The 24,835-nt window shown below is 46.1% G+C and overlaps 2 protein-coding genes across 7 annotated transcripts in view; one reads left to right on the forward strand and one right to left on the reverse strand.

Annotated features, from left to right (window-relative positions):
* Positions 1–24,835, reverse strand: part of C10H7orf50 (chromosome 10 C7orf50 homolog) — a 210,276-nt gene that overhangs the window by 9,660 nt on the left and 175,781 nt on the right. For 5 of the 6 annotated variants that reach the window (XM_039490123.1, XM_039490125.1, XM_039490126.1 and 2 more), the window contains 2 exons: positions 18,060–18,141; positions 6,234–6,633 (listed from right to left, as the gene is read on the reverse strand). In XM_039490123.1, the coding sequence (XP_039346057.1) occupies positions 6,451–6,633; positions 18,060–18,141 (265 nt within the window). In that variant the 3' untranslated portion in view covers positions 6,234–6,450. Of the gene's footprint in view, positions 1–6,233; positions 6,634–18,059; positions 18,142–24,835 lie in introns of those variants that run through there. The other variant, XM_039490127.1, reaches the window with a different exon arrangement.
* GPR146 (G protein-coupled receptor 146) overlaps positions 23,131–24,835 on the forward strand; it is a 99,585-nt gene continuing 97,880 nt past the window's right edge. The window contains exon 1 of the mRNA XM_039490114.1: positions 23,131–23,539. The gene's annotated coding sequence lies outside the window, so the exon portion shown is untranslated. The remainder of the gene's footprint in view (positions 23,540–24,835) is intronic.

The raw sequence follows: 24,835 nt of genomic DNA on the forward strand, positions 1-24,835 counted from the left end.
TGTACCTTCGGTTGCTCTGGTGCCGAACGCGAGTCCAAGGTTGGCAAAGGGGGTGCCGGCACCTGTTGTTGAGAGGCAGCCCCATCTGGCTTGCGAGGTCTCTTATGCCCCGGGGACAGGGAATGGCACCGAAGTGCTTGCGCTGGACGCGGTGCCGGCGAGGACCGGTGCCGTGAGTCTCTATCTGAGTCTCCCTGTGGTGCAGTACTTGAAGTTGCCGCTGGAGCACTCTGCACCGAGGCACTCGGTGCTGGAACCTGGCGTGCTGAAGGAGGATCTGGGCTGAGGGCTGCCTCCATAAGGAGCTGCTTGAGTCTAAAGTCCCACTCCTTTTTGGTTCGAGGCCTGAAAGCTCACAGATCTTACACTTTTCGGCCTGGTGAGACTCCCCGAGGCACTTTAAACAGGAGTTGTGGGGGTCTCCTGTTTAAAGGCTTTGAACAGGCTGAGCACGGCTTAAACCCCGGAGCCTTGGGCATGAGCCCGGGCGGCATGCAGGGAGCAAGGGGAAGGAACCCCTTCCAACCCGCTAACTTTATTTACAAACTAATTCTACAACTATCAAGACTACTGTACTACACTAACTATATAACTATAAGAACTAGAACAATTATCCAAACTGGGAAGTAAAAGCTAGGGAGAGTGGAGGACAGCTCCACAATTCCAATGACCGTCACGGGCGGTAAGAAGGAACTGAGGGGGCGCTAGGTCAGAGGGTTATATATCCAGCGCCATGAAGGCACCACTCCAGGGGGCTCCACAGCCGACCTACTGAGTGTTGCTAGGGTAAAAATTCTCTGACGATCGTGCATGCGGCGTGCGCACACCTAATTGGAATCAATATGAGCAAGCACTCGAAGAAGAAAATCTAATTTCTGAATAGATGAAGTTTTACCATGTAAATTCTTGTGAAGAATTTAATTATAAATCACTGCTACAACCAACTTGCTTTACAAAAGGAAAAGCACATTAAGTTGTGTCCTAGAATGACTAGAATCACAATAAACAATTAAGATCCTTATTTGCCAGGATATAAATAACTTCTCCATAACTGTAATAACTGTTCAGGACGGAAGGTATAAATGAAACCACTCGTGACTAAAACAGATTAAACCACAGGAAAGTTTTATGCTGATAAAACCTGATTTAGTTTAATTAACACTAGTTCAGTATTTGGATTATACATTAATAACAAAATCCTGATCTTTGGAAAGCTTTTTTTAAAAATTAAACATTTAATCAAATGACATCTCTGACCTTATCCAGGGCCCAGTGAAATCAATAGCAAAGTTCCTATTGATTTCAATGGTGCAGAATTGACCCCGACCCCCTGCCCCCCAGTCACTCACATGGCTCCAGCATAATGATGTTGATCTAATTTTTGGAAACAGGAAAAGATATCGACTTCTTAAAAGTGTAAAATGCAGAGCTTCACCAATTAAAAATGTTTGAGATCTGTTTTACTCAGTGGAAAAAATAGTATGTGATCATTCAATTAATGACTGTGTCATAATGTTTACGCACCCGGAGAGTGAATTAAGGTTGCACAGGTTCCTTTCCTGTAGTTATCTGTGTGTAAATTATTTATAGACTGAATATACTATCTGAATTTTATAGATTCATAGACTGAAGATCAGAAGGGACCATTATGGTCATCTAGTCTGACCTCCTGCACAATGCAGGCCACAGAATCTCACCCACCCACTCCTGTAACAAACCCCTAACCTATGTCTGAGTTATTGAAGTCCTCAAATCGTTGTTTAAAGACCTCAGGGTGCAGAGAATCCTCCAGCAAGTGACCTGTGCCCCATGCTGCAGAGGAAGGCGCAAAACCTCCAGGGCCTCTGCCTATCTTCCCTGGAGGAAAATTCCTTCCCGACCCCAAATATGGCGATCAGTTAAACCCTGAGCATGTGGGTAAGACTCACCAACCAGTACCCAGGAAAGAATTCTCTGTAGTAACTCAGATCCCACCCCATCTAACATCCCATCACAGACCACATCCCATCACAGACCTGCTAATAATCAAAGATCAATTAATTGCCAAAATTAGGCTATCCCAGCATACGGTCCCATCCAGACACTTATCGAGCTTAGTCTTGAAGTATCAAGCTTAGTCTTGAAGTATGAAGCTTTTAATACTGTAGGTTAAGCTGGACTCATATCTTTCATGCTGTTCTCCAAAAATGTGTAAGTTTGACATTGGATAGCTCTTTTTTAATGGCTGTTGCTCTGCTCTGTTCCATGTAGTGGGTGGGAGGAAGAAGAATAATTTCTAAGTAACTAGAAGGTGAGAGATCAGACTAGGTCCACCTTTCTTTAAAATTAACCAATAAATCAGAGCCATCCTGCACTGGATAAAAAATGAACTACACATTCAATATCTACAATTTCTGCTTCCTAAACGAGGATGGAGAATCCATTTCCCCAGTAATTTTAGAACCATGGTAACAAATTAAAAGTGAGGGCAGACACTAGATAACCAAGAAGATGCACAACAGACAGTGGAGATCATCCAAATTAAAGAGAACTCTTCTATAGTGTCAATTTTTTAGTAATTAGTATCGTCATTAGAGGCACATCTCCAGCTTTAAGCAATTTTGAGTAATTAATGTTTTTATATTTTGCATGAGAAGTCCTGACTTCAGCATTTTCCTAGTGTACAAATTCTCCTAGTCAGAGCCACACAATGCAGATTAACTCAGTTGAAAGGCAATTAGAGTAAGCAGAAGAAAATGTAATTTGTCAGTCGGTACAAGCTATTACTTCTAGTCTTGGATTTGATTTTTATTAACAATGCAATTGGCTGATTAAAAGAGAGGCAGACACGTGATTTTGTCAATTCATATTAACACATCTGCTGAGTATCTAAGCTACAAGTGCTATAAAATATTGAACATTTTAAAATGACCATACAGACAAAAAAGCTGAACAAGTGACAAACCCGAATTCCCTGCATAGGCTAGACTGCTTACAAGATTTTAATGAAAGTATAGACTTTAGAACTTAAAATATCAAAGAGGAGGCCTTGTTATCTGTATTAAAAAAACCAAACAAACGTTTAAAATAGTGAACTGTGTAAGAAGCTGGAGTATGGCTTAGTGACTAGTTAGTGGTTGTTCTGGCAATAGAACCCAGGGCTTCTGACTTGCGAGTCAGAAGCCCTGGGTTCTATTGCCAGAACAACCACTAACTTTCCTTGGGATCTTGGGTCAAGCTCTCTGGCTCAGATCCTCAAAGGTATTAAGGCACCTAACTTCCTGTGCTTCTGTGCCTGAGACTTCTCATCTGTAAAATGTGACTAACAACATAGACCTACTTTCCTACAAGTGTTCTGAAAGACCTGTTTGTAAATCAGTGTGAGATTCTCCAGAGAAAGGGTCTGTAGAAGTGCAAAGTATTATTAAGAGAATCAAAGACCACAATTTGTCCTTTCCTGTTTTAATTACAGTGTTAGACAGAAGATGGAACTTACTTAGAACACTGAGGAATTAAGAGCCCTGGTAACTTTAAGCTAACAAATAGACAGTAGCAATACAATACATGAAGTTTTAGGTTCCTTCTACCTAATAATTGCTAGTATTGGGGAGTGGCTTAGAAGATGCCAGTGTAAAAGAGGGGAAAGGGAAGGAATGGGATCTGGTGGAGATGGGTATTTCTGCTCTTATACGAGGCTATATCACTTCTCTAAAGTAACCCATCACCATTGGCTTTGAGAGAAACCCAGAAAACACTTTCCCCCATTCTCCCAAGCCTTCAGAACTAGCCACACTGATTAATCTAACAACAACAACAACAAAAAAAGACATGCCCGATACAGAAGACCCCTCATCTCTGGTTCTTTCTCACCCTTCTCTGCTAAAGTACATGGTACCTTGGTGTTGGCTGCATGAATGGGCAAGTCTTTAGAATTCAGTCAACCCCATCATAAAAGGGGAATATTTTCTGCCCTGAGCCAACCCTACCGTTATTGACCCAGCCCTTATTATATAGGATTGTTAGTTCCTTGTGTCACCACTTGCTGTTCCGAACCCCAACTCATCCAGTTGCTTTTCATTTCAGTTATTTATTGTGAATGACTCAATTCAGTTGGCTCTGGACCTCCTCGTCTTCCAGACAGCCAACAGTGCCCATACATCAGCCTCAGGCCAGCTGGCAGCACATGGGTACGATGGCGTTCTCTGAGATACGTCGATAATAGAATTAGATTAAGTAGAACAACAAGCTGATTGACAACTGTGCTCCAAAATACATGCAGGACTATTAGTATAATTAAATGGCTTCCACCCATCTTTACCCTCCTGAAGAAAGTAGATGAGACAGGCCACCTAAACACTGATTGGTACTTGGGATATGGTATAGCAGGACTTTGTGTACCTGTCTACATGCCTTTCTTTCATGCCATGTGGCCTCTATGCTTTCATCTACCTAATTTGCCATGCAGCCACTCATCTACAGACAGGCCCTGTTCAAGATTCCTTCAAATTACATCAATCCAAAGGTGAAAGGCCTCTTAAGAAACAGGTGGAAACGAGGGACCTCCCATCCTTATGGGGGCAGGAGGAAACCTTATGACTCTGTTAGGGTCAAGTGAATTAAGTGGAAAAAGGGAGAACCTATGTTCTAAATTCAGATACATTCAAGGTAGTTTGCCAACACAGTCTACTCATGCAAATGGAACTGCTCCTTTTCACATTAGCACAGAAAACACAGATTATTTAATATTCTGAGCGCTACTCTAAATATAAGAGGTGTGATATTACCGCCTTCACATAATCTTGGATAGTAAACTACACTGAGACCAGCGGACATCAGAGTGCACATCTGAAGAAGCAAAACCAGTGTTTCTGAGATGAGGATATCTTCCTGAGCGTCCCATTTTATCTTCCAACTGAACTTCATCTTGGGGGAAAGCATGGAGCTCTTCAGGTTTGGTTTGATTTTAATTTTAATCTGCTGCCGCCTATGCTTGTAGTAAAAAAAAATGGGAAAAGGATACAAATGGGAAGTGTGTGGGGCACATGCAAAAAAGGAGGAAATGAAAGAAAACAATAGAGATGAAGATATGGCAAGAAGGGGAAAAATGAGAGAGAATGAGAAGGGAGCCAGGTAGCACAACTGGTAAGTAAGAAAATGTCCATAAGCAACATGTGTGTCCTCACTGTTTCTGCTCTGGGGATTAACAGGCACTCTCTGTTGTTTTGTTCTCTCTTTCTTATACCTTGGCTCACCCATCATGTTAAATTCCATAATAGTTACCATATTAGAACAGCACATGTTAGATCACTCAGAATTTTTGGCTCCCAATATAATTGTCTTAAAGAGGTCACTATGTATAAGCTGCTTTTATAACTGGCTGTATATTTCAAAAGCTACAGCAATTCATGTATGTGTAGGTTGTCAAAATCCAGCCAAATGCTGCAATTACAAAACCTTTTGAGAATCAGGTCATGAGTGCTGGTTAGGAACAAGTACTCAATTATTATTGTTATTAAAGATAGATCTCAAACTTTGGAGTAATTAATGCCCTTGTTTTTTGCATAAAAGTCTGGTCTTCAGCATTCTCCTAGGATACAAACGTTCCCTAGTTGAAGCAACTGAATACAGATTAACTCAACTGGAAAACAATTACAAGAGAAAGATGAAGATGTAATTTGTCAGGCTGAACACAAAATGTTATAACACAGCATTTCCTGTTATGGATAGCATCTTACTAAAGGTATGATTAGGTGATTTCACAATGGACATCTGATTTGGACTATTCACGTCTCTACATTTTCCGAATACCTAGCTATTGCCATAAAGCACCCAAAAAACTTTAAATATCAAGAGGAAAACTAACAAAGCTGACAATCTCCAGATCTTTGCTTAAATTGCTAATAAGTAAATGTGTTATAAACCCATGTTCGACAGACTGAAAATGATCTTTCCCAAATCCAAATGACATGCTGCTAAAGCTGAAAGTGATAGATTACAGCTGGCTGACAAAGCACTGTGCTTTACATTCACTTTTAAAACTACCCTTTGTGAAAGAACCTCCAGACTTTCTGTTGGTTGGATTGTTTTGCTTTTATTAAGAGACACAAAGCTCCTCTCTTCAGTTAATAGTAATTACATGTTGATACGTGAACAACTAAAGTGAGATGGATGTTTCCACTCATTTCCAAGACATGCAAAAATTACTTGATGGAGCCAAAATAGAATGTTTAATAATGGGCAAACACTATGGTTCATTTTGATTACAATCTCCTTATAAACTGTTTAATGATTGATTTTAATATTGTACAATGAGCAATGGAAACATGAAATCTTATCATAATTACAATTCTTAATGAAAAAAACACGTATTTACATATTTCTTTTAGAAGTTATTTGTTGCATTTCACCTGCTCTCCATACAATGGTAGAGACAGATGAATCTAGAAATCTAATGACAAGGTTTACACACTTTCATGATAATAGCTGTAAAACTTTTCGTATGCGCTCACACTTCTCCAACAGGCCTGGATCTTCTGTATCAGAATTGTCATACCCTTTCATAAGAGCTTCAGCTTTCTGCATGGTTACATCTCGCGCACTGCCTTTAAGCCCCTCCAGATAGTCCAATAAAATAGAGAAATATTCATCTGGAACCTTTAAGGAGAGAGATAATTGACAATGTAAGTTACGTGATGAGAGAAAATCTCAGTTGACAATTAAAGTCATGTGATGGCACCAGGCTGAATATATACCAGGCTGAGTCAGACAACTATCAGGAATACATGGTTATTAGATGCAAGCAATTCTCAACTCAAATGGAGATACTTATTGGCATTGTGCTAATCACTGTGGGAGACAATCATTACATATTTGCCCTTTGCTCAGCTTTCAGGATAAAACTCAAAGCAAAATGCAGTCACAACAAAAGCTGAAATACCTGTTAGTACATCCCTCCACTTACTGACCAACATCTCAACCCTATACGAGCTGTTGAAGGAGAAAACAGTGGCCCAAATACTATCCTTGAATATATCTGTGAAAGTTCTACTGAATTCAATGAGAGTTGTATGTACATATCTGAGGAAAGCACTTGGCCAAACAGCTCAGAATATGTCTAATAATAGCAACTTTCCACCCTCAATGCCCAAAATTATCTGAGCTGCTAGGAAGAGATACCACCCACTGTCAAACAATAGATTGTGACGTTGACAGAACCATCATACGAGGGGCTAACATTTAGTTTGAAAAACAACAGATACATTCAGACATATGGAAACCATTTTTAGATCACAGTGAATCAGACTCTGATAGAATCATTTAACTAAAACATGCCTAATGTGAAACAGCGTCACCGTCTCCAAGCACCCCATCTGTTTTTTCTCTTCTCTCTTCCTTTCTCATTAGTTAGTTAGTAATAGGTTACATTTTAGCTTCATCGGTTAGGATATAATGCTGTTATAATCAATAAATTGTATTTACATTACTGATAATCCAATAAAAACATTTTAGACATTGGTTTATTCTACATTTTTAACCATAAAGTAATGTATTTTCAAGAACATCACATAACCTGATTTTCTATGAAGCATTTCTTAAATGTATGTACAATTTCTATGACAGCAACCTCTGTTATTAATAAAATATTTTCCCTGTGATTCAGAAGAAGCTAAAATGACCCGTTCTGCAAACATTTATGCACATGTTTAATTTTACACAGGACTTCAACAGGACTACTCAATATGTGCAAAGTGAAGCACATGCACAGGCGTTTGAAGGATCAGGGCCTTACTTAACAGAGGACTGTATGCTTTTATTCTACCTGAGAAATACGATTTTACAGAAGAAAGAATTTTAACAGATAATAAACTTTATAAGTTATTTCTGCACTATCACTGAGCCCGTAACTTCACTGACTGAAAGTTCGATCACTTGCAGTGCACTGAGGAAATCAGACTCCAACAATGTCATAGTAAATGAAGGATAATACAAAGCACTAAACCAAAAGCCAAGTCTATATTCAGACTTATAATTTATCCAGTAGGGAAGCCAACTATCACTCTTCAGCTACAATACTCTTGTTAAAAACCTACCCACATGAAAAAGGAAATTAACCAGAGGCATAGTGATGAAACTAACTATACATAAAGTGCTGTCAAATGCATAAAGTAAATATACTGAAAAAATAAAATCTTGTTTTCTGATCTGGTTCAATTACAGTCAATTTGTAACAATAGCAGACAAAAAAGATAAGACACAAAGATGAGGTTTAGGTTGATAATATTCCTTTAATGGAAATAATTCTCTCTATAGTGAATGTTTGAACTCAACAGCCTCTGTGTATTCTGTACTTTAGCCAAAACATCCATATATAATTTACCCTTCTTTTTACCAGACTTTATTTGCGTAGTCAGACCTCATCATGTATAATTATATCTATCGTTATATAATTTAAGCAAAGTGCTTAAAGGGGCAATTAGTAGTCTATGCTAAACTTAGAAATTGTATGTGTGGAGAGACTCATGCGGCTGCTTTGTTCTTAAGGCTATAAAGCATTTAGTTTTCAGCCTCAAAGGAAGGCAAACAAAAACCTTTGAAACATTTCTTTAATCTAGCTATATAATTTATCCCAAATAAGAACCATGTTAACCAGAGAATATTCTATGTATTTTTCCCTCCACTGAATATGCAATAGCGGTAGACAAACTTAATGGGTTTACGGTTTTGTCTATCATTTCCACTGCCATTTATCTTGGCTTTTGTTTCATTTCCTCTCTTCCAAACAGTTTCCTTGCCTCTAGCCTTATCTGGAGAATGGTTGCTGCTTGTAGACTTGCGGTGTCTACAGTTAGTTTCACAGGACTGCATAAGCACTCCAACTGGGCTTGGCAGCAAAAATAAATCAATAAATAGGGCAAATATCACATCTTCCTCCGAGTTTAGATTGTCACCAAAACAATATTTAAGAGCTTCTTGTTGAAAAATTATTTTTCTTCACCAAAGTGATGCCATGGCTCCAAAGGACAGGGAGTTTGTTGTACACAATTCAAATAATCACTATTAATAAATGAGAATAACTTTTGCAGAACCATTTATTTTAATGACGATCTCCCTGATGCAATCTGAATTAGGCCTGAGGAAATATTCCAGCTGGCTGTTGATGTCACAGGAAATAAATCAATTGAATATGTACAGTCCAGCAGTATGTAGGTATGTAGGAGCTAAACATTTTAAATGGAAATATCTATCTAGAAGCAAACCAAATATTATCAACTCTCGAGTGTTCAACAGTACTATATAACTGTGAAGGTGTTCATCATGTACACATGCCATGGGCCCCCGCAAAGATGTAAACCAGAAGGCTCACACCTTTGAGTGGAGTTCTGGAAAAGACCAGGTTTAAACTACACACGGAGTCAGACTTGGTAACAGGGGAGAGGCAATTTGACTGCAGAGATCTCAGCTCTCAGGCTGGAGTGCTGGACAGAGGTCTGAACTCCAAGAATGTGCCCAGCAGCTCCAAGACTGGGGCTATGCCTGGTATCTGTTGAGACTCCAGACTGTTGAGACTCCAGAGTCTTAAAATACACTGGATCCAGCAGGCCCCTCACAAGAGTCCAGGGAGCTGCTAAGAGTGGGCGTTCAACCAGACCTATGACACCAGTCACCCACCATCTGGATTTTACAGAGTCAGCCCTAACTGATTTTATAGACAGAAGCAAGTACAGCTTCCTCTCTGAATCCCACTTTGTCCTACTGCAGGACCTTCAGTTATTAACTGGGCACCACCAGAAGCTGAAGATGGAACTTGGGAAGGAACAGAAAAAGTGCTTTCTTTTATACACCGCTAGCCTGCTATAATGCGACCCGATATAACACGGGTTCGCATACAGCGCGGTAGCAGCGGGGTTCTGGCAGTGCTTTAAAGGGTCCAGGATTCCGGCTGCTGCGGGGAGCCCAGGGCCCTTTAAATCATCGCTGGAGCCCTGCTGCCGCTACCCAGGGGCTCTGGCAGTGGGGTTCGGGCAGCGCTTTAAAGAGTCCAGGCTCCCCACAGCGGCCGGAGCCTGGAGCTCTTTAAATCACCGCTGGAGCCCTGCCGCCGTTACCCCGGGGCTGCGGCAGCGGGCTCTGCCGGCGATTTAAAGGGCCTGGGGCTCCCTGTGGCCGGAACCCCGGACTCTTCAAATCACCGCTGCAGCCCTACCACCGCTACCCCAATATAACAGCATTTCGCTTATAACGCGGTAGGGATTTTTGGCTCCCCACGACTGTGTTATATCGGGGTAGCGGTGTACTTTATCCATGACTGAACTCTGTAGACTGTATTGGCTAAAGAAGAGGGAGCAGAATTTAGGTATAAAAATATATTCACCAAAGTGGTCACCCTTACTAAGGGCCTGATGCAGGGAAGTACTTACATATGTGCTTAAGTTTATGTACTTGAGTAGTTCCTCATTCAAACTCATAGAAATCAGTGGAAGCAGCCTATTTAAAGACCATTTGCAATCTGACCTCACCAGTAATAGACAGTTTAAAATATACTAGTATAAATAACTCATAATAATCTCAATGGATTAAAGAGGATACCAAAATAGGAAACATTTCTATTTCAGTGTTGAGAAATACAGAATTAAGCTATGTATTGATACTCAAATCTATTGAAAACATGCTATTTGACATAAATTGGTTAATAGTATCTTCAATGTGAAAAGAAAGAAACCCAAAGACAAACAGGTGTAAAAGCAAGGACATCATTTTGGCCCTGAAATAGCTCCTAGACAGCTGTAGAGAAAATATGTTGTGTTTGGTAGGATGTTAAGGATGGTTTTAAAGGAGAAACAAATCTAAAATACTAAGCAAATTATTCCCCATACCTGCAGTTAAACTTTTATTTTGTCACTTCCTAAATACAGCTATGCCAGTAAAATTGTACTAATGCTTTGTGAACATTTTTGCCTAAATAAAACACTGATTTTACTATTTTTTTTTAATCTTTCTTCTCATCAAGGTAACACTTTAAGTTGGTAGCTGGCTTGAAATCTGCATCAAATAGGCCAACAACTATTTTAATTGTGTATAAAATAGGCTTAACAAAAAATCTTTAACTGTATGGACACATCCAGACAATGGGCAAAAATTGATTCCATGTCAACTAAAAGAACAAAGGAACAACCCACTATGGATTGGCAAGGTGGTTTGTTCTATTATGCAACAAAGTGGAATGGTCTGAAACATTCCCTCAATGCCACCATAACCAGAGGCTAACTGGAAATTAAATCTCTTGTTTTCAAAAGTTATTAAATTGCTGGATTCTACCACTGGTGCAAGCCTAGCCATTGATTTTTAACATAGATGCACTGCCAAGTCTTTTATAATCAGTCTAAGGTCCCATGTACATTGTACTGAGTGAGAAACCATGTTATCAGCCTGAAAAAGACGGTTACTCACCTGTAGTAACTGGTGTTCTTCGAGATGTGTTGCTCCTATCCATTCCATGTAGGTGTGCGCGCCGCGCGTGCACGGCTCTTCGGAACATTCTTAGCCTAGCAACTCCGGCGGGCCGGCTGGCGCCCCCTGGAGTGGCGCCGCCATGGCGGCGTATATATACCCCAGCCGGCCCGTCCGCTCCTCAGTTCCTTCTTGCCGGCTATTCCGACAGTGGGGAAGGAGGGCGGGTTTGGAATGGATAGGAGCAACACATCTCGAAGAACACCAGTTACTACAGGTGAGTAACCGTCTTTTCTTCTTCGAGTGATTGCTCCTATCCATTCCATGTAGGTGATTCCCAAGCCTTACCTAGGCGGTGGGGTCGGAATGAGACGTGGCGGAGTGTAATACCGCAGAGCCGAAGGCTGCGTCGTCTCTAGACTGCTGCACCAACGCGTAGTGGGAAGCGAAGGTATGGACTGAAGACCAGGTGGCCGCTCTACAGATGTCCTGGATGGGGACATGAGCCAGGAAAGCGGCCGATGAGGCATGTGCCCTCGTGGAGTGGGCAGTGAGTCGGCACGGGGGAACGCGAGCAAGCTCGTAACACGTTCTGATGCAGGACGTCACCCAGGAAGAAATCCGCTGTGAGGAGACTGGCTCGCCTTTCATGCGGTCAGCTATCGCCACAAAGAGCTGGGACGAACGCCGAAAGGGCTTCGTGCGGTCGATGTAGAACGCGAGCGCTCGGCGGACGTCGAGGGTATGCAGCTGCTGTTCCCGAGGTGAGGCATGCGGCTTTGGGAAGAAGACCGGGAGGAAGATCTCCTGGTTGAGATGGAAGGGCGATACCACCTTGGGGAGGAAGGCCGGGTGTGGGCGAAGCTGCACCTTGTCCCTGTGAAAGACGGTATATGGGGGGCCCGCCGTCAGGGCGCGGAGCTCTGAGACCCGTCTGGCGGACGTGATCGCCACGAGGAAGGCCGTCTTACAGGTAAGATGGAGGAGAGAGCAAGTAGCAAGGGGCTCGAAGGGTGGGCCCATGAGCTGGGCGAGGACCAGGTTAAGATCCCATGTCGGAGCAGGAGGCCGCACCTGCGGGTATAGATGGTCTAACCCCTTAAGGAATCGTGACACCATCGGGTTGGAGAAGATCGAGCGACCTCCTATAGCTGGTCGAAATGCTGACAGCGCTGCGAGGTGCACTCTGAGGGACGAGATGGCAAGACCTTGACCTTTGAGGTACCAAAGGTAGTCGAGGACAGTCTGAATGGGGGCCGAGAAAGGGTTGATATCTCCCTGGTCGCACCAGAGAGCAAAGCGCTTCCACTTGGCGAGGTAAGTAGTTCGCGTTGAAGGTTTTCTGCTTTCGAGCAGCACTTGCTGCACCGCTGCGGAGCAATGTCTCTCGTCGGTCAACCACTCAGGAACCAAGCTGTGAGATGCAGCGATTGCAGGTTCGGGTGACGAAGCCTGCCGAGGTCCTGGGTTATGAGGTCCGGCCACAGCGGGAGGGGAATGGGTTCCCGAGCCGACAACTCGAGCAGCAGGGTATACCAATGCTGTCTCGGCCAGGCCGGAGCGACGAGTATGATGCGGGCTCTGTCTCTCCGGATCTTGAGCAACACTCGGTGGACGAGCGGAAACGGAGGAAACGCGTAGAGAAGAGGCTCCGTCCATGACAGGAGAAACGCATCTGAGAGGGATCCTGGAGCTTGGCCTTGGAAGGAGCAGAACCTGTGGCATTTGCGGTTGGTCCGGGAAGCAAAGAGGTCTATCTGGGGAAAGCCCCACCTCTGGAAGATGGAATAAGCCACATCTGGGCGAAGGGACCACTCGTGAGAGGCGAAGGACCTGCTGAGGCGGTCGGCCAACGTGTTCTGCGCTCCCGGCAGAAAAAACGCTTCGAGGCGAATCGAATGGGCTACACAGAAATCCCAGAGGAGCAACGCCTCGTTGCAAAGAGGAGAGGACCGCGCTCCGCCCTGCCTGTTGACATAAAACATGGCTGTGGTGTTGTCCGTGTAGACCGCTACACAGCGGTTCTGCAGGTGAGCCCGAAAGGCGAGACAAGCTAAGCGGATCGCTCTCAGCTCTCTGACGTTGATATGGAGGGAGAGCTCCTGGGGTGACCAGAGACCCTGGGTGTGTTGGTCTCCTACGTGAGCCCCCCAGCCGAGCGCCGAGGCGTCCGTCGTCAGGGTGATTGATGGGCGAGGCGGGCGGAACGGAACTCCCTCGCAGACCGTTTCTGAGTCCAGCCACCAGGTGAGACTCCGGAGAGCGGGCTCTGCCACCGTCACTACCATGTCTAGGGGATCGCGATGAGGGCGGTACACCGACGCCAGCCACATTTGGAACGGGCGAAGTCGGAGTCTGGCGTGCGCAGTCACGAATGTGGACGCTGCCATGTGACCGAGGAGGCGGAGGCAGGATCGCACCGTTGTTGACGGAAAAGCCTGCAGTGCCCGAATGAGGGAGGCCAACGTCTCGTGCCGAGTGCGAGGTAGGCACGCTCTGGCCAGATTGGAGTCTAGGACCGCTCCTATGAACTCCACTCTTTGTGCTGGAACTAGGAGGGACTTCTCGGTGTTGACAAGGAGGCCGAGAGACCGGAACAGATGTAGAATCTCGGTTACTTGATTCGCCACCAGTGCTTGGGAGCGGCCCCGAATCAGCCAGTCGTCGAGATATGGGTAGACGTGGATGCGGCGACGGCGGAGGGCTGCGGCGACGACCGCCATGCACTTGGTGAATACCCTCGGCGCGGTGGAGAGGCCGAAGGGGAGCACTGCGAACTGGTAATGAGCTCCGTTGACCAGGAAGCGCAGGAAGCGTCTGTGGGGGGGGTAGATTGCCACATGAAAGTAGGCATCCCTCATGTCGAGGGCAGCAAACCAGTCTCCAGGATCCAGGGAAGGGATAATGGACCCCAAGGTCACCATCCGAAACTTGAGCTTGCACAGGTATCTGTTGAGCTCGCGGAGGTCTAAGATGGGACGAAGGCCTCCTTTCGCCTTGGGGATGAGGAAGTATCTGGAATAGAATCCCCTGCCTCGTCTGCTGGGAGGCACCTCCTCGATGGCACCCACGCTCAACAGAGACTGGACCTCCTGCAAGAGGACTTGCTCGTGAGAGGGGTCCCTGAGGAGGGACAGGGAGGGTGGGTGGGAGGGAGGGGGCGAAATGAACTGTAGGCGGTAGCCGTACTGGACCGTGCTGAGGACCCAGCTGTCTGAAGTTACAGATGACCACGCCGGAAGGAAGCGGGAAAGGCGATCGGAAAACAGAAGGGGTGGATCCTGATCGGAGAGAGGTGAGCGGCCCTCGGGCGTCCCGTCAAAAGGCCGACTTTGGGCCCTGAGGGGCCTTGGACGATCCCTGGCTTTGGTTCCGCCGTCCGCCCGATGGTCTGCGGCGGAAGGGGGCCGAGCGCCGATTGTTAGGCGGGCGAGGTCTGTTGTATTGGAAGGGGCGATAAGGTTGCTGTCGGAAAGGACGCCTTTGGGTGGCCGGCGTATGCATCCCTAATGTGCGGATCGCCACTCTGCCGTCCTTCAGGGTTTGAATGCGGGTATCAGTCTTTTCTGAAAATAGACCCTGCGTCTCGAAAGGAAGGTCCTGGAGCGTGTACTGGACCTCCGGCGGCAGAGTAGAGGACTGTAGCCATGCAATGCGTCTCATGGTTACCCCTGACGCTATGGTCCTGGCCCCCGAGTCCGCTGCGTCTACCGCTGCCTTAATTAAGGTACGGGAAGCCAGCTTTCCTTCCTCCAGCAGTGCCGAGAACTCCCGGCGGGAATCCTGCGGGGTAAGCTCTGCAAATTTGGCTAGGCAGCCCAAGATGTTGAATGTATATCTGGAGAGCAAAGCCATTTGGTTGGCGATACGCAGTTGGAGGCCGCCCGCTGAGTAAATTTTGCGGCCTAACAGGTCCATGCGCTTGGACTCCTTCGCTTTTGGCGCTGCAGCGGGCTGGCCGTGTCGCTCCCGGTCATTGACAGATTGGACAACTAGAGAGTCCGGAGCCGGGTGAACATACAGGTATTCATAGCCCCTCGGGGGGACCGAGTACTTTCTCGACTCCGCGCGCTGTAGGCGGGACGGAGGAGGGGGACTGCCAGATAGCGGCATTGTTTTTCTGTATTGTTCGGATGAAGGGGAGCGCTACCCTGACGGGTGCGTCCTCCCCCACCACGTCCGTGATGGGGTCCTCGACCTCCTGGACTTCTTCCACGGGTAAGTTGATGGCCTTAGCTACCCTTCTAAGAAGGTCCTGGTGAGTCTTGAGGTCGATCGGCGGGGGCTCCGACGGTGCCGCCCCTGCCACCGCCTCATCGGGGGAGGAGGATGAGGACGGACCCGGTAGCACCTCCTCCGGTGCCTGCACCGTGTCTGCGGAACCGCGCCATGCCCTGGGCGCGTGCCGTGATCGGGCGGGCTGAGGAGTGGGGGACGGAGGTGGCCTGCTTACAGTGGCTACCGGTACCGACCGCACCGAGCCTGGTTGACGCGGCGGGAGGGGGGGCCCCTGTTCATGTTCGGCCCAAGGGACCCAGAATCCCCATTGCTGTGGTCCATGTTCTGGCGGGAGGGACCCCGCCCGGAAGTCAACTGCGCTGCCCCAGGGAGGCGACGGAGGGCTCTCTTGATGGCCAGGAGGAGCCGAAGTGGTGGCCGGGCGGGCATCCGGTGCCGGAGTAAAGGGCCCCGCGGTGCCGGGCGGACGGTGCCGGTCGTCGCGCGCCGGAGCTCGACCGGCGGCGCCGGGAGCTCGACCGGGCGGCGCCGAGCTCGACCTTCGCCCGGAGCTCGACCGGCGGCGTCGGGATCGTGAACGACGGTGCCGGAGCTCGACCGACGGTGCCGGATGCAGATCTGGACCGCGTGGCGGCGCCTGGAGCGACTACGCCGAGTCTCGACGCCTGTCGTGGTGCCCGGAGCCGACCTGTTACGGTGCCGTCGACTCGGCGACCGGGACTTGGAACGTCACCGGAGGCGCGACCGTACCGCGACTGGGAGCGGTACCGACTGCGACCGCGAGGAGACGGGAACGCCGTGGCGTGGATCGCCGTGCCCGGTGCTGCGGAGAGCGGTGCCGTGAGCGAACGGGACCGCGACCTGGCGGCGGTGCTGCGATCGCTCGGGCGCCCGGGACGGGGTCGATTGGAAGTGGCTTCCCAATGGACTTGAGAGTCCGCACCGGTAGCACCGCCGCTGAGCGCTTGCATCAGCGGTAAGTTCGATTAAATGTCTTGCCGCCGCGAATGCTTCGGCGTGGGACGGCAGCCTCAGCTCCTCGCCGGTGGGCACCGGGAGCTGGGCGGTGTCGACTCGACGGCCTTGCGCGCCGAGTCGACGACACGGTGCACGCTTTGTGCACAGCCTCAGCCTGCACCGTTACAGTCGGAGGCGGCTGGGCTAACGGTCTCTTTGCTTGTCCGAGACCGCCTTCGCACTTTGCGCTTCTTTCCGGGAGACGGAGCGGTGCCGGTCTTCGTGCCGGGTGCCGAGCTGCCTCCTCGGCACCGGGCGGCTGGGTGCGGCCGGCGCCGCTAGTCAAGGCAGTCTTTGGCGCCGCCGTGCTGGTGCCGGAGGTTGGAGGGCCGACTCCATGAGGAGTTGCTTCAATCGCGAGTCCCGCTCCTTCCTCGTGCGAGGCTTAAAAGCGACGCAAATGGGGCACTTGTCCGACCGGTGAGCCTCTCCGAGACAGCGGAGGCAGGCGTCGTGCGGGTCACTCACCGGCATAGACCGCTGGCAAGCCGCGCAGGGCTTGAAACCCGCCGGTCCGGGCATAAGCCCGCACCGGGGCGGAAGAAGAGGGCTAACCCCTCTAACTCCCTAATGAAATATACCACTAACTATAGAACTATTAAGAAACTTTAACAACTATGATAACTATATACAGTAACTAAGGGAGAACGCTAAGCTGTGGAGGACAGGAGAGCACTCCACTGTTCCTACTAGCCGTCACGGGCGGAAAGAAGGAACTGAGGAGCGGACGGGCCGGCTGGGGTATATATACGCCGCCATGGCGGCGCCACTCCAGGGGGCGCCAGCCGGCCCGCCGGAGTTGCTAGGCTAAGAATGTTCCGAAGAGCCGTGCACGCGCGGCGCGCACACCTACATGGAATGGATAGGAGCAATCACTCGAAGAAGAAGGATCTGCAACAGCTTCAGCTGCCTAAAATGTGAGTATCTATGATATTAGTACTGGGTTCCACATTCAGAAGTTCAGATTAATCAATACAGTTGAAATATGGTCAAAATTTATCATTCATTTGTATTCAAAATGCAATAATACTTTTGTACATTAATTATAACAATCTAATATACACAGGAGAAAGGTCATTCCAAACCACCTATGGTCTATTATGACCTTTCTTCTAAGTCTTGCTGCATTAACTACAAACGATTTAAAGCAGAGATTGGCAAACATGTATTGCCAATTGTTCTGAAAGGCTACATTAAACACTGCTGATTTTAAAATCAAATGTGTACATTGACTCCTTGTCCAGATTAAATCAAAAATGACATATGTGTTGGGATACCATAGTAACATTTGGTTAACAAAAAATAGGTGTAACTAATTTATAACTACTTGCTCCAAGATATTATTTCACTAAATAAAAAGTAATCTTAATACAAACCTTCTCTTTCTCATACATGTGCAAAAGAAGCCAAGTCTGCCTGGTCTTTTGAAACTTCCATTCTTTTTTTTTTTTGGACCAGCTGTAACAAAATAAATGAGAAAAATAATTGCTCAAATAAAATACTGGATAATAAAAATACTCAGCACTCACGTAGCACTTTTATATAATGATTCAAAATGCTTTACCAGCATTACATTAACTGTGCTTTACCAGCATTACATTAAGCCTCACAATGTCCTTGTGACCTAGGTGTTAGAGTACAGGTGGCAAAAGTGAAGTACAGAAGGATTAAGTGGCTTGCCCTAGGTGTCACACAAATCACTGGGAGAGCAAGCAGAAGAACCCAGGAATCCTGACTACCAATCCCTGTATTTTTCAAATATGATGCAAAGTTATCCTTATCAGAGTCGTGCAAGAGTCCTTGAGGCCATGCAATTTGCTGTCTGTTTGCTCCACAGTTCTCTCCGAAGTTCTTGCAGGGTGGCACGTGCATCAGGATCTGTGCCAATCTACTGGAGAGGTACGCCTTGAGTCCATCGATCAGTGCCCCCAGTGCTAGGGAGGGAGACCGGTGCTAGTTTGTGGATGGCACCAGGGGAGCACTGCACACTGCACTGCTTCAGTGCCGGAGTGAGTGCCGACTCCATTAGGAGTGCTCTTAGACGGATATCGTGCTCCTTCTTCGTCCTAGGTTTGAAGGACTTGCAGATACGGCACTTGTCACTTACGTGCCCTTCACCTAAGCACCTTAGGCAGCTGGTATGTGGATTGCAGGGCTTAAAGCCTGGGGATCGGGGCATGCCCCGTCTCCCGGCTGAGTCCCGTTCACGACTAACAAAGTGTTTGAGAACTACTACTAAGGGTATCTAAGAAACTACTAACTATGTATAACTATTTTACAGGATTTCAAAGTTCACAAGAACAGAGAACGAAACAACACAAGCTGAAGCAGCAGACATTCCAGCACCATCACTGGCGGCAAGAAGGAACTGAGGGTGGGGGGAGCCGGTGGCGCCCCTTATACTGTGCCATGCAAGCGCCACTCCAGAGGGCACCCAGAGCCGTTCTCCTACAGATACTGCTGAGGGGAAAACTTCCAGCACTGGTGCATGTGGAGAGCACACACAGCTAATATGGAATGGACATGAGCAAGCACTCGAATTAAAAAAACATCTCTACAGGTATGATGCAAGTCCACCTTTAATGTTCCACTTGGTTTTACACAGTAATATTGAGTATAGAAATCAACTGGAAAGCCAGTTAGGCAAGAGTATTAACTTTGTTCAAACACTGTCAAGTCTAATAGAGCAAAACCGCCCTCACATTAAATTTCTTCTGCACTGGCAAATCAATTGTTCAGTGAACTCTGTGAAACAAAGACCAAGTGATCACAAATTTGTCCAGGAGGGTTTCATGAGAGCTTCTGTAGAAACATACAAGTGTACAAAATAAGCTCCTTTTTAACTTCAGAAGTTTCCAAACTCAGAAGGGGACCGGGGGGAAGCCTATAGTTCCTTTCAGAGTTTTCATTAGTAAATTAAATGGAAATCTGCCACAAAAAAGACAAGGTAAAAAGCAAAAACAAATTATAATAAATTGAAAAATCAGACAAATGGTTAACAATCCAATGCACTATATTTTATACCATCAATTAAAGGTATATCTGCAAATTAAGAAAGTCAATCCAGAAGTCTACTACGGGATATTGCAGTTAAAGAATCAAACTATTAGAGAACAAATATTAGACTGAAACTGAAAAAGCACGAACACTGACATAAGCGAAGATCCAAAAGTTATGGAATCAAATACAAAAATGAAAAACAAAGAAATCAAAAAGCTTCAGTTAATCATGATTCAATTGCTTGTGTTGTTTAACCACCCAGCAAGGATGCCTGCTGTAAAAAGAATGGCTAGCACCAGAATCAGATTTGTGGAGAATAAAAAATTAACAATGAAGGAGAAGGGAATAAAATTCAACATTCTTCACTGGTACTTTGCATTCACTTGTAGGCAACTGCTCTATGCATCCAAACAGATGCAATGGCTGCAAAAGGGGAAACTGGCACTCATGGAAAAATAGATAGTTTTACATCAATTGACTAACCAAAGTGTGTTGTTCTTTAAAAAAAATAGTATGTGGTATATTCATGATGTTGATGGAAACCATGTCTGTGCCTATTACACTGGACAAACTCTTCATGAACAGTTCATTCTAATCTAGTGCACCCGCTGCACTATTATGGTCATGATCAAATTCAGCTGTCATTTAAAGAAATTGCATGATATGTCAGTCATGTTTTCCCACATATGGGTTATTGGGGCATTCACATTTTCAGAAAACAATTCTACATTTTTTAACTAGTGCTCTTGGCTTGATTATACTGGTTGCACTCATTCTCCCAACTTCGTTGCATGCCAAACTCTGGTCCCATTCTGAGCCCAAGAACCCATAATCATGGACACAGAGTTAATATAATTTTCATAATAGAATTTGTGTGGTTGTTCCACATAACGAACCCCACCCCTCCACCTATAAGCTTTTAGTATACTCAGCATAAATATTTCATTAATACAGATGGCTGAAGGAGGAGGAAAAACTGATAAATGACAAGAATATCACTGTCAGATCATTAAAATCTACAAAAGTATCACTTGGTGAAGTGCAGAGTGTGGGAGAACTCTGTTAGAATTAGCTATTTATACATTCACTGTTTTTTGGGTTGCCCTACCTGTAAAGTACAAATAAAGGTTAAACTCTTTCAGTACAATTTAATACAACAAGCCACATGCAGATTATCCTAGTCACATGCAGAGATTTTGTTAAAGGACTTCAGGCTTTCTTGACATTTTACAGCACTAACGCAGCCTTTTTATCTTGAGTGATTTAAAATCTTGTATAAATAAGATTAACTACACTACACTTAATAATAAACCCTCTTTACAATCACTCCCTTTTTTGGTGGTCTTTAGAAGTAGCTATATCCAGTACAATGTCCATATGTAATATAAGAAGTTATGGCACTAGATGAAAATATGTACATGTAAATATTTTTCCCATTATGCTTAGGGCAAATTTTCTAATATATCATACAACTGCTAATTATTGTTATGGCTATAGTTACTGTTTATATCTTTTTATAAGCACAAGCTGACTGAAAAAACATGTAGCTGACTGAAGTTTAATGGATCTTAAACTGACGTTTCAACGTAGCTTTAAAAGAGAAAAGTAGAAGACACATAGGAAATGGAGTTCATCGCAGCTTGACTCAGACAGTCCAGGACTTTTTTGGAGAATGATAGTCTCATGTGGGAGGTTTGCTCAAAACCCTCAAGACCCATCCACATTATAAGTACAACCATGATTTTAAAGTCAGTTCATCAGGTCTCCTATGATTATTATATAAAACACGATTGAGTTGTGTACTCACAGCAGCAATTTTTATAACATAACCATGCGTCATCCACACTTAAACTACTTACCCATGTGTTTATTAAAAAATGCTGGGAAAATCTAGGCAGCTCTCTAATAGCACCCAGAGGGTATGAATACAGTGGGCCACTAACAGTATGTGGGGACAACGCGCTCTGGGATGTCCTAGTACGCAGAGGCCTCACACTAAGGAAAACCAGTTCTACAGGCACAGTCAGAGAGTCCAAGCCCACAGCAAAACAAGTGTTACAAACTGGATACAGGAAGACAATCACATGCCTGTTTAGACTGCAGGCCAGGGCAGAATACTATTAGCTGCCATGGTTATTAACCAAGTATATAGAATACTGGGTGTGAACACAAACTATGTTCAGAGCCAACCATGTCACAAACTATGTGACAAGGCTGTAGTATGGACAGGGCTAAAAAGACAAAGCCCAAGGAAACAGAAAAAATGAGAGCTACCCCCTCATGACCATAACGACACAGGGTAAGATCTGGTACACCCAGGAATACAGGCACAGGCTGAAGTGGCTTTAAGCAATCTTCTAATGGATTTATTCTCAAAGATTGTGAGGCTCTCAGACACTATGATCATGGAGGCCATAACTTAGACATACAGAAGAAAAAACAGAAACAAACTCCCAAGCTTGTTAGCATTAAACAGAAGTTCAACGTAATATTTCGTTGACTTTCAAGACAGAAACTGAATTGATTTGTTGTTTTGGTCTTTTAAACAAGCCAATTGAAATTCTGATGACCAAGATTTTTCAGACCCCATATGTAAATCTTTTTATCATTTTAAACAAATATTGTCTGCTTTTCTTTTGGGATTTACCTTGACATTTTGCCTATTTTGTTTTGCCAAATCTGAGCTTTTCCAGCTGGTAGGGAGAACACAGTCTGTTTGTTTAGAAGGCAAAGGAGTTAACCTAGTTAAGCACAAATATATTTTCTATAAAGAACTTAATTAAAAATTCCTAAATCCTTACTCAGACATTTGGCACTTCAAAGCGACTTGTACAAACCAATAGTTTACAGTATACAGTATATAAATGATACCCACACATGTGTGTCTCCTTGAGTTCCTACCTTATTGCATTCATTTGGGAGGCGGGTAGCATGTGTGTATGTCAGGACCAATTCAGCAGGTAAATTAGAGAAAGAGTTACTGCACCAACACATCAGGCCAATGGGTCAGCCATATGTGGCAGGAAAGTCCCAGGAAGCTGGAGGGCTTGGCTGTACTTGTCTAAGGTGGCATGGAGGCATGAGGAGTTTGGGGCAAGTTTATTTTTTGTGGAAGAAGAGGCATTTAGATGTCCAATACAGTACTTGGACTAATTGAGCAGTCCCTGCCCCTGTAATGTATATAGCGCATTTGGCACTGCTAATCTTTTCTCAGGCCACATCATGTTGAAAGCATTTAAGGGAAAAATACTTGTGTCCTATTTATTCATAGTTTGGTCATTTATTTTGTGTTCAACTACTTTCAGAGTCTTCCCCATGACTGTGAAAAGTCTCTTTCTTTTCAATAGCTGGTTTCTTAATGATTTATACTGCTAACACCAAGCCACCTGTATCCAGATCACAAAGAGCAGCACCTTCTGGAAATGCTTGTGGAAGTGTAGATTCTGCAAAGTGGGTGAGGGAGCTGGAATTGTCTGGGATAAGAAGAAATCTCAGTGAATGTTCAGCTTTGAGTTGACGCTAGGCAAGTCTGCCATGTTTGAAAAATAAATTCAAAATGTAAAGTATGGATACATTTTCAAAGAACTGGGTGGAGGACTGTGCCCTAAGAGCCATGGTTATCCTGATCCTGAACCCAAGAGACAGAGAACTAACACAGCTCCTGTATCACAGAGAGACATGGGAGACTGAATCCCCAGGAGGTCTCTCTGACTTGTAAGACAAAGGCAATTCTTTTGGGGATATAAAGAACAGAGAGAGACTCCATCTTTATCCTTTACCTTAGGAGACAACGAAACCAAGCAATCTGATGTCTGTGATGGGTCCTGGCCAGTAAAAGCTGGAAAGGAGACTGGGGGTGAGAGAAACCATCTTGAACAGACTGTATTTTGCTAGATTAAGTTTTAGACTTTTAGAGATGTGTTTTCATTTTTATTTCCTTGTAACCATTTCTATCTTTATCTGTTTTACTTGGTATCACGTAATCCATCCTCTTGTGTTAATACATTTGTTTTGCTTTCATTATAAATAATCAATGCTGTGTAAGTTCAGTGAAGTGTGTACTTTGAGAAAGGTAACAGGTTGGAATGTTTTACCTTCTTGCTTTCTGTGTGAGGGTCCAGTCAGAGGGACTAGTCCAGGGTTTCTCAGACAGGGGTCGCTGCTTGTGTAGGGAAAGCCCGTGGTGGGTCGGCCGGTTTGTTTACCTGCCCCGTCCACGGGTCCGTCTGATTGCGGATCCCACTGGCCGCGGATCGCTGCTCCGGGCCAATGGGAGCTGCTGGAAGCGGCAGCCAGTAAGTCCCTCGGCCCACGCCGCTTCCAACAGCTCCCATCGGCCTGGAGCTGCGGCGACCCCTGTTTGCGAAACGCTGGACTAGTCCCTGAAGTAGGATGATTTGGGGGTGAACTTGGGGTTGGAAGGGTACTAAGCAGGGCTGGAGCAACCATTTAGGTGACCTAGGCGGTTGCCTAGGGCGCTGGCATTTGTGGGGCGGCATTTTCTTCGGCAGCGACTGCGGCAGCCGGATCTTTGGCCACCCCGGTTGCCGCCGGCATTTAGGCAGAGGGAGCTGGGGCAGGGGAGCACAGGGAGGGCCGCCTGCAGCAAGTAAAGGGGGGGGGGCGGCATGCAGGTAAACTTCCCGCCCCAGCTCACCCCTGCCCCGCCTCCTCCCCGAGCACGCCGTGGCTGCTTCACTTCTTCCGCCTCCCAGGCTTGCAGCACCTAAGCTGATTGGCCCCGCAAGTCTGGGAGGCGGGAGAAGTGAAGCAGGCACAGCGTGCTCGGGGAGCCGGTGGGGCAGGGGTGAGCTGGGGCGGAGGGGGGTGCCTCAGGGTGGCGAGCTGCTGCAGGGGAGGCGCCTCAGGGTGGGGAGGAGCTGCTGTGGGGGCTCCCCAGGGTGGCAGGGGGGGAGCTGCTGCAAGGGAGGCGCCTCAGGGCGAGGGGAGGAGCTGCCATGGGGACTCCTCAGGGCAGAGGGGGGGAGCTGCCATGGGGGGGGCTCCTCAGGGCGGGGGCTCGGGGACGGGGGAGGGCGCAAGGTGGAAGTTTCGCCTAGGGCGCGAAACATCCTTGAACCAGCCCTGGTACTAAGGTCAGACTGCAAGGAGTAACCAGGTTGGGCAAAGTCACGGTGAGGCTTGTGGGTTG

The sequence above is a fragment of the Mauremys reevesii genome, linkage group 10, assembly GCF_016161935.1.
Source record: "Mauremys reevesii isolate NIE-2019 linkage group 10, ASM1616193v1, whole genome shotgun sequence".
In the NCBI taxonomy this organism is placed as follows: domain Eukaryota; kingdom Metazoa; phylum Chordata; order Testudines; family Geoemydidae; genus Mauremys; species Mauremys reevesii.